The sequence below is a fragment of the Trichechus manatus genome, unplaced genomic scaffold, assembly GCF_000243295.1.
Source record: "Trichechus manatus latirostris isolate Lorelei unplaced genomic scaffold, TriManLat1.0 scaffold00207, whole genome shotgun sequence".
NCBI lineage: Eukaryota > Metazoa > Chordata > Mammalia > Sirenia > Trichechidae > Trichechus > Trichechus manatus.
This window is the reverse complement of record NW_004444143.1, coordinates 3,763,037-3,773,432: the sequence shown is the minus strand read 5'-3', so window position 1 is coordinate 3,773,432 and position 10,396 is coordinate 3,763,037. Positions and strand designations below refer to the sequence as shown.

General features: G+C 44.5%; 1 protein-coding gene across 1 annotated transcript; it reads left to right on the top strand.

Annotated features, from left to right (window-relative positions):
- Window positions 1-2,053: 2,053 nt before the first annotated feature.
- Window positions 2,054-3,622, top strand: LOC101354627 (interferon lambda-3-like). The gene is given in 6 exon segments (XM_023742313.1): window positions 2,054-2,063; window positions 2,236-2,417; window positions 2,755-2,829; window positions 3,104-3,247; window positions 3,346-3,429; window positions 3,524-3,622. Coding segments are annotated over 6 exon segments (594 nt in total).
- Window positions 3,623-10,396: the final 6,774 nt, after the last annotated feature.

Genomic DNA, 10,396 nt, shown 5'->3' with positions numbered 1-10,396 from the left:
CTGTGATGCTGGAAGCTATGCCACCAGTATTCAAACACCAGTAGAGTCCCATGGTGGACAGGTTTCAGCGGAGCTTCCAGACTAAGAAGAAGGACTCAGCTGTCTACGTCTGAAAAGAATTAGTCAGTGAAAACCTCATGAATATAGATGCAAAAATTCTCGACCAAATTCTATCAAGCAGAATTCAACATGTTAAGAAAATTATGCACCATGACCAAATGGTATTTATTCCAGGAAATCAAGGATGGTTTAACATTAGAAAATAAATCAATGTAATACACCACATTAATAAAACAATGGAAAAGAACCACATGATCATCTCAATAGATGCATGAAAGGCATTTGATAAAATCCAACACCATTTCCTCATACAAACTCTCAGCAAAATAAGAAGAGAAGGGAAATTTCTTAACATAATTAAAAGCATATATGAAAAACAAACTGTCACACTATACTCAATGGAGAAAGACTGAGAGTCTTCCCCTTGAGAATGAGACTGAGACAAGGATGCCCAGTATCACTACTTTTATTTAATATTGTATTGGAAGTCCTAGCCAGAGCAATAAGGCAAGAAAAAGAAGTAAAGTGTATCCAAGATGGAAAGGAAAAAGTAAAACTATCTCTATTTGCAGTTGACATGATCCTAGACATAGAAAATCCCAAAGATCCCACAAGAAAGCTTCTAGAGCTAATAAAGGAATTTAGCAAAGTTACAAAATACAAGGTCAACACACAAAAATCAGTCGGATTTCTATACACCAGTGATGAGAAATCTGAAAAGATTAAGAAAACCACTCCGTTTACAGTAACATCTAAGAGAACAGGGAGGTGCCAACAAGAGAACCTGTCGTGGTAGTCACTTTGCATTGGCTGTTCCCACTGCCTGGGATGCTGTTCCCCAGATGTCCTAATGGTTCCCTCCCGCCCCTCCTCCAGTCTTCCTTCAGATCTCACCTTCACCAACTGTCTTGTTTAACAGGCCACTTCTGACCTCACTCCAGACTCCATCCCCTGTTTAATTTCTTTCAAAAGCACTTCTTAATGCCTGATATCATATATATTCAATTTGTTATTCTGCTATTGTCTGACCCTCCCATGAGAATGTCAACTCTATGAGGGGCAGGAGTTTCTGTGATTTTTTTCACTGCTAGGTCCCCAGTGTCTCGAACAGAGCCCAGTCCATAACAGCTGCTCAGTAAATACTTGCTGAGTTAATGAAGGAAGGAAGGAAGGAAGGAATGGGCTGGTCTCACCCAATCTGGTTCCTGTGAAGACTTCAGCTGCACCTGACTTTTTCTGCAGTCACTTGGTTCCCCTCCCACTATTGGTGTCAGGTGAGGGAGGACAGGGGTTGTCTGCTCCTTTCTTTGTACTTGGTTATCTTGTCCTTCCTGACTGTGTCTCTCTTCCCACCCCACACTGTCCCTCTCCCTGGGTCTCCTCTCCAGTCCCTCCCCCTAAGCAGCTTCTCTCTAGAAGTCTCTAGCCCCTTCATGGAGATACTTCCTGGGTGTCTCCTCACCCTCCCTCCGCACGTTTGGGTGGCCTGCAGGAAGACAAGCCCCCACTCCCATCCCCCCCTGCCCAATCTGAGCACCTAAGGGCCCTCCTGTTCAGGCTGAAGCTGCCCCAGCCATGAGGATTGTCCTGATCATAACCTCACCTCACCATCGCGGAATGAACAGAGTCCCTGTCAGTTTCTCTTTCACTCCAGAGTCACCTACCTTACGTGGTCCTGCCCTGCTCTGATGTTCCCAGCCTGGGGCTTCCCCTGGTGGCGGGTGTCACCCTGAGGCTGTTTTCACTTTTCCTGCATCAGCTGGGATTGCCAGTCTATTCAGGCTAAAAGGTATACCATGCGGCTCCGGCAGCAGTTGTATCGCAGACAGAGCTGGAAATTCAGACACAGAGCCAGTGACAAACAAGTGGGCTAAGACCTAGAAGACCAGACTGAGGTCAGAGACCTTGAGCAAGACCAAGTGAGAGACCCCTGGTGACAGAGCTGCAGAGCAGCTCCTGAATCATCCTCCTGCTGACAGAGAGGAGACCAGGAATGAAGCTGGGTGAGCCCTCCCTTCTGCCATTACCCGTGACCCTCAGCTCTCCCCGGACTCCATGCTCAGCACCTGGTCTCCCCATCCCATAATCTCTCCATCCCTTCATCTCTCCATCCCCTCATCTCTCCATTCCCCTCATCTCTCCATCCCCTCATCTCCCCATCCCTCCATTACACAGAGAAGGCCGTGGGCTGCCTGCTGACGCTGGTGCTGATGGCTACAATGCTGACCATGACAGAAGCAGTTCCCACCCCCATACCCAGTAGGACCCTCTTGGATGCAAGGGGCTGCCACATTGCCTAGTTCAAGTCTCTGTCCCCACAGGAGCTACAGGCCTTCAAGAGGGCCAAAGACACCTTTGTGAGTCTCCCTCTGTCTTTTTACTGTGGGCTAGCCTCCACCCCATCCACTTGGGTTAACCCTGCTGCACACTGCTACCTCCTTCACTGAGCTAACATCCATCCTCCCTTCACTGGGCTAACCTTCATCTTTCCTTCACTGGGCTAACCTCCACCCTTTCTTCACTGTGTGATCTGCTTTACTGCAGTGGGCCACCCCGTGTCCTCCACAATGGAGGAGTCTCTACCATCTCTTTGTGGGTTAACCTCCTGCTGTTAGCCATCCACCAGTCTTGCCAGAGTAGTCTAACCTTCATCCCTGCTGCTGTGAGCTAACCTCCACTCTTGCTCTCTAAGAGGATTCGCTCTTGCTGAAGAACTGGAGCTGCAGCTCCCGTCTCTTCCCCAGGACCTGGGACCTGAGGCAGCTGCAGGTGAGCTGGGAGAGCCAGGGCCACACCTGCCCTCATCTGGCCCTGCTCATCCTGCACCTTATGGGCCCTTCACCACTGCTCACTTGTCCCTCTCTTCCTCCCCCATCCCAGTCCTCCCTTACCTGTTCCCCTCACCTGAGCACACTAGCTGTGCTCTCACCTGTCCCTCATCTGTCACCTTTACCTGTTCCTTTCTCGATCCTCACTCATCTGCCCACCTCACCTGTTCTCTCTCAGGTGCAATGCTCACTTGTCTTCTGTCTCCTGTCCTCAGGTGTGGGAGTGCCCTGTGGCCTTAGAGGCTGAGCTGGCCCTGAAGCTGGAGGTCCTGAAGACCATGGCTGAGTCGGCCCTGGGGGCTGTCCTGGAACAGCCCCTTCACATGCTGCACCACATCCACTCCAAGATCCTGGCCTGTGTGAGTCCTCAGGGCACCCAAGACCCTTCTGTGGGCTCTGGCCCTGTGGGACCCTTCTGCCCAGGCCTGCCTCACACACCCCTGTCCTCTGCCTACAGGTCCCAGCTCAGCCCACAGCAGGCCCCAGACCCCAGGGCCACCTCCACCGCTGGCTACACAGGCTCCAGGAGGCCATGAAGATGGTAAGTGAGAGGGAGTAGGCAGATGCCAGGGCCCTGGGTAAGGGAGGAGGCCGAGGCCGGGCAGTGGGAGACCACTGACTCATCTCCCCCGCAGGAGTCCCAAAGCTGCCTCAAGACCTCTGTCACGTTCAACCTCTTCCACCTCCTCATACGGGACCTGAAATGTGTCACCAGCGGGGACCAGTGTGCCTGAGAACTGGACCCACCCCAGCCCGTCTGAGACCCCAGACCTTATTTATGCACCAAACCCAACCCTGCCTTAATTTATTTCCTCTCCCCCTATTTATGGGGCTGCAGCCCTGACTTTGACCCATTAGAAATATTTCTTTTTCTACTTTTATACAATATGTGCAAATAAACAGTGATGAACTGATATCTTCTGTGACAGGTGAGTCCTTGAGCATATGTGTGATTGTGGCTCTGTGAGTAAAAGGAAGCTGCATACTCTCTGCTTCCTCTTTCCTCTTTCTGCAGACCAGAATGAGAACACTTGGCTGTTTTTTTAAAAAAATGTTTTATTTTGGTAAAAATATATATAACAAAACATTTTCCAATTTAACATTTTTTACATGTACAATTCAATGACATTGGTTATGTTCATCATGTTGTACAATTACCACCATCCATTTCCAAATTATTCTACCACCATTAACAGAAACGTGGTGCCCTATAAGCAATGTCTCCCCTTTTTGCCCTCCCTCCCACCCCTGTTAACCACTAATAAACTTTCGTTGCTATACATTTGCTTATTATATAGTGAGAGCATACAACATTTGTCCTTTTATGACTGACTCACTTTACTCAACATAATGTTTTCAAGTTTCACCCATTCTGTAGCAAGTTTCTGGACTTCCCAAAAGCTTGACTCCATCCACGTCATTAAGGTTGACTCTACTTTGAGGAGGCAGCTCTTCCCCAGTCATATTTTGAGTGCCTTCCAACCTGAGGGGCCCATCTTCCAGCACTGTATCAAACAATGTTCCTCTGGTATTCATAAGGTTTTCACTGGCTAAATCTTTTCAGAAGTAAGCCGCCGGGTCCTTCTTTCTTCCTAGTCTTAGTCTGGAAGCTCGGCTGAAACCTGTCTGCCATGGGTGACCCTGCTGGTATTTGAATACCGGTGACATAGCTTCCAGCATCACAGAAACATGCAAACCCCCACAGTATGACAAACTGACAGACAAGTGGTCTTCTCAAAATGAGAAGAAACAGCTGTAAACATCCATTACTAATCAGAAAGTGGAATGTAAGAAGTATGAATCTAGGCAAGTTGGAAGTTGTCAAAAATGAAATGGGATGCATAAACCTCAATATCCTAGGCATTACCCATTGCTGTCAAGTCGATTCTGGCTCATAGCAAATCCTAGGCATTACTGAGCTGAAATGAACAGATATTGGCCATTTTGATTCAGACAATCATATAATCTACTATGCCGAAAATGACAAATTGAAGAGGAATGGCGTCCCATTCATCGTCAAAAAGAACATTTTGAGATCTATCCTGAAGTTCAGTGCTGTCAGTGATAGGATAATATCCATACGCCTACAAGGAAGACCAATTAATACAACTATTATTCGTATATATGTGCCAAATACTAAGGCCAAAGATGAAGCAATTGAAGATTTTTACCAATTTCTGTAGTCTGAAATTGATCAAACATGCAATCAAGATGCATTGATAATTACTGGTGATTGGAATGCAAAAGTTGGAAACAAAGAAGAAGGATCTGTAGTTGGAAAATATGGCCGTGGTGATAGAAATGAAGCCAGAGGTCAGATGACAGAATTTTGCAAAATCAATGACTTCTTCATTGGAAATATCGTTTTTCAACAACATAGACTATCCATGCGGACCTCACCAGATGGACTACACAGGAATCTGTGGAAAGAGACGATACAAAAGCTCAATATCATCAGTCAGAACAAGGCCAGGGGCAGACTGTGGAATAGACCATCAATTGCTCCTATGCAAATTCAAATTGAAGAAAATTATAACAAGTCTGAGAGAGCCAAAATATGACCTTGAGTATATCCCATCCAAATTTAGAGGCCATCTCAAGAACAGATTTGATATATTGAACACTAATGACAGAAGACCAGACAAGTTGTGGAATGACATCAAGGACATCATACATGAAAAAAGTGACAGGTCATTAAAAAGACAGGAAAGAAAAGACCAGAATGGATGTCAGAAGAGACTCTGGAAGTTGCTCGTGAACATAGAGTAGCTAAGGCAAAAGGAAGAAATGATGAAGTAAAAGCGCTGAACAGAAAATTTCAAAGGGCAGCTCAAGAAGACAAAGTATTATAATGAAATGTTCAAAGACCTGGACTTAGAAAACCAAAAGGGAAGAACACACTTGGCATTTCTCAAGCTGAAAGAAATGAAGAAAAATTCAAGCCTCGAGTTGCAATATTGAAGGATTTTTTCGGGAAAAGGCCATATTTTCCAACTACCAATCCTTCTTTGGTTTCAACTTTCCCATTCCAATCACCAGTAATTATCAATGCATCCGGATTGCATGTTCGATCAATTTCAGACTACAGAAATTGGTAAAAATCTTCAATTTCTTCATCTTTGGCCTTAGTAATTGGCACATAAATATGAATAGTCGCATTAACTGGTCTTCCTTGTAGGCGTATGGATATCATCCTGTCACTGACAGCGTTGTACTGCGGCATAGATCTTGAAATGTTCTTTTTGACGATGAATGCAACACCATTCCTCTTCGATTTGTTGTAGACCATATGATTGTCTGATTCAAAATGGCCAGTGCCTGTTTGTTTCAGCTCCCTAATGCCTAGGATATCGATGTTTATGCGTTCCATTTCATTTCTGACAATTTCCAATTTTCCTAGATTCATACTTTGTACTTTCCACGTTCTAATTATTAATGGGTATTTGCAGCAGTTTCTTCTCATTTTGAGTCATGCCACATCAGCAAATGAAGGTTCCAAAAGCTTGACTCCATCCACTTCATTGAGGTCAACTCTACTTTGAGAAGGCAACTCTTCCCCAGTCGTCTTTTGAGTGCCTTCCAACCTGAGGGGCTCATCTTCCGGCACTATGTCAGACTATGTGCCACTGCTATTCATAAGCTTTTCACTGGCTAAGTCTTCTCAGAAGTAGACCGCCGGGCCCTTCTTCCTAGTCTGTCTTAGTCTGGAAGCTCAGCTGAAATCTATCCACCAAGAGTGACCCTGCTGGTATTTGAATACTGGTGGCAGATGGAAGGAATACACAGAGTCACTATACCAAAAAGAATTGGTCCACTGTCAACCATTTCAGGAGGTCGCATATGATCAGGAACCAATGGTACTGAAGGAAGAAGTCCAAGCTGCACTGAAGGCATTGGAGAAAAACAAGACTCCAGGAATTGACAGAATACCAATTGAGATGTTTCAACAAATGCATGCGGTGCTGGAAGTACTCATTCGTCTATGCCAAGAAATTTGGAGGACAGCTACCTGACCGACTGGAAGAGATCCATATTTATGCCTATTCCCAAGAAAGGCGATCCAACTGAATGCGGGAATTATCAAACAATATCATTAATATCACATGCAAGTAAAACTTTCCTGAAGATTATTCAAAAGTGGCTACAGCAGTATATCAACAGGGAATTGCCAGAAATTCAAGCTGGATTCAGAGGAGGACGTGGAACCAGAGATATCATTGCTGATGTCAGAGGGATCCTGGCTGAAAGCAGAGAGTACCAGAAAGATGTTTACCTGTGTTTTACTGACTATGCAAAGGCATTCGATTGTGTGGATCATAACAAATTATGGATAACATTGTGAAGAATGGGAATTCCAGAACACTTAAGTGCTCGTGAGGACCCTGTACTTAGACCAAGAGGCAGTCATTTGAACAGAACGAGGGGATACTTTGTGGTTTAAAGTCAAGAAAGGTGTACGTCAAGATTGTATCTTTTCACCATACTTATTCAATCTGTATGCTGAGCAAACAATCTGAGAAGCTGGACTATATGAAGAAGAATGTGGCATCAGGATTGGAGAAAGACTCATTAACAACCTGCATTATGCAGATGACACGACCTTGCTTGCTGAAAGTGAAGAGGAGTTGAAGCACTCACTGATGAAGATCAAAGACCACAGCCTTCAGTGTGGATTACACCTCAGCATAAAGAAAACACAAATCCTCACAACTGGACTAATAAGCAACATCATGATAAACGGAGAAAAGATTGAAGTTGTCAAGGATTTCATTTTACTTGGATCCACAATCAATGTCCGTGGAAGCAGCAGTGAAGAACTCAAAAGACACATTGCATTGGGCAAATCTGCTGCAAAAGATCTCTTTAAAGTATTAAAAAGCAAAGATGTCACTTTAAGGACTAAGATGTGCCTGACTCAAGCCATGGTGTTTTCAATCGCCTCATATGCATGTGAAAGCTGGACAGTGAATAAGGAAGACCGCAGAAGAATTGATGCCTTTGAATTATGGTGTTGGCAAAGAATATTGAATGTACCATGGACTGCCAGAAGAATGAACAAATCTGTCTTGGAAGAAGTCCAGCCAGAATGCTCCTTAAAAGTAAGGATGTTGAGACTTCGTCTCACATACTTTGGACAGGTTTTCAGGAGGAACCAGTCCCTGGAGAAGGGAATCATGCTTGGTAAAGTAGAAGGTCAGTGAAGAAGAAGACCCTCAACGAGATGGATTGACACAGTAACTGCAACAATGGGCTCAAGCATAAAAACGGTTGTGAAGATCGTGCAGGACCTGGCAGTGTTTGGTTCTGTTGTACACAGGGTCACTCTGAGTCAGAAACCAACTTGATGGCACCTAACAACTAACAGCAACATCATGACTTCATTTCTCTTTATAGCTGAGTAATAGTTCCATTGTTGTATCTACCACATTTTGATTATCCATTCATCTGTTGATGGACATTTCGATTGTCTCCATCTTTTTTTCTATAGTGAACAGCACTGCAATGAACATTGGTTTACAGGTTTCTATTTGCATTCCTGCTTTCAATTCTTTTGGGTACATACCTAGGATTAGAATTGCTGGGTCATATGGTAGTTCTACGTTCAACTTTTTTGAGAAATCGCCAAACTGTTTTCCACACTGGCTGTACCTTTTTGCATCTTCACATGCAATGGATGAGGGTCCCAATTTCTCCACATCCTCCCCAACATCTGTTATTTTCAGTTTTTGTTTGTTTCTTTGTTTTATCATAGCCGTTCTAGTAGGGGTGAGGTGGTAGCTCACTGTGGTTTTGATTTGCATCTCCCTGATGATTAATGGGACCCCTGGTGGTGCAGTGGTTCAGAGCTTGCTGTTAACCAAAAGGTTGGCAGTTCAAATCCACCAGCCGCTCCCTGGAACCCTTATGGGATAGTTTTATTCTGTCCTATAGGGTCACTGTGAGTCAGAATCAACTCAATGGCAACGGGTTTGGTTTGGTTTGATTTTTGATAACGCCTGATAATGTAGATCTTTTCACGTGCTTGTTGGCCATTTGTACACCCTCTTTAACGAAATATCTATTCAATTCCTTTGCCCATTTTTTGATTGGGTTGTTTGCCTTTTTGTTTTTAAGTTTTCACTGGTATGGTTTGTACGGTGCATGTGATGATCACTCCCTAAGGGTGGGGTGCCATGGGAGAGAAGGGATCTGGTCCTTGAATGGCTGCATTTGACACCCCCATGCTACCTGGTACTGTTATGTGACAGAGAAATAAAACTCTACCTTCTTTGAGGCATTAATTTTGGGGCAGTATCTTACTGCAGCAGCTTAACTTATACTTTCACTAATGTGCTGTGTAATTTTTATAGTCTGTGACTATAGCAGGGAGGACTCCATAGCTTGCAAATGACTTAAAGTTAGCTCAGAATGGATTGTTGTTTTTGTTAGGTGCCATCGAGTCGGTTCTGACTCATAGCGACCCCGTGTACAACGGAACCAAACACTGCCTGCTCCTGCACCATCCTCACAATCATTGTTATGCTTGAGCCCGTTGTTGCAGCTACTGTGCCAACCCGTCTCATTAGGGTCTTCCTCTCTTTTGCTGACTCTCCACGTTACCAAGCATGATGTCCTTCTCCAGGGACTGATCCCTCCTGATAACATGTCCAAAGTACGAGAGACAAAGTCCCACCATCCTCGCTTCCAAGGACCATTCTGGCTGTACTTCTTCCAAGACAGACTTGTTCGTTCTTCTGACAGTCCATGATACATTCAAGATTCTTCGCCAACACATAATTCAAAAGCATCAGTTCTTCTTTGCTCTCCCTAATTCATTGTCCAGCTTTCACACGCATGTGAGGCAATAGAAAATATCAGGGCTTGCGTCAGGCGCACATTAGTCCTCAGAGTGAGTGACTTTAACCAACTGGATTAGGCTGAGCAGATATCTTGTTCACAAAACTCTGGGACATGGTCTCCAGAATTTGAATCTGGTGCGGGTGACCCAAAGAGTAGGGCAAGGAGTTTTCTTCTGGTTGTGATTATAGTGGACGGAACATACCGTGATTGCAGGGGCCACAGTGCAAGAGGGCCAGGGGCAGTGAGCACTGTTTACCAGTGATATTTTATGCACATACAAGCAAATAAAAATCCCAACAGAGAAAAACGTGGAACAGGACTTCAAATTGTTAGAGAACCCAGACTTACTGGACCTGTTGATTCTGGAGAAGTCCCCAGACCATGACCCTGAGTTACTCTTCAACCTTTGAATTGAAACTATCCCCTCAAGTCACCTTTAAACTAAGTAACAGTTTAGCAGAAAAAGTAAAGATTGTTACCCTTTAGTATTGCGTTACTTTTTAAAAAATTATCTGTATAAGACCAAAGGGTTAACAGTTATTTTAAAGCATAGATGGAAAAGGGGGCACAGGGAGATTAAGTAAATGGAAGTGAAACAACTAGAACAGAAATAACGAGAATGTTGACGCAATGTGAAGAATGTAACCAACGTCACTGATCATTATGTC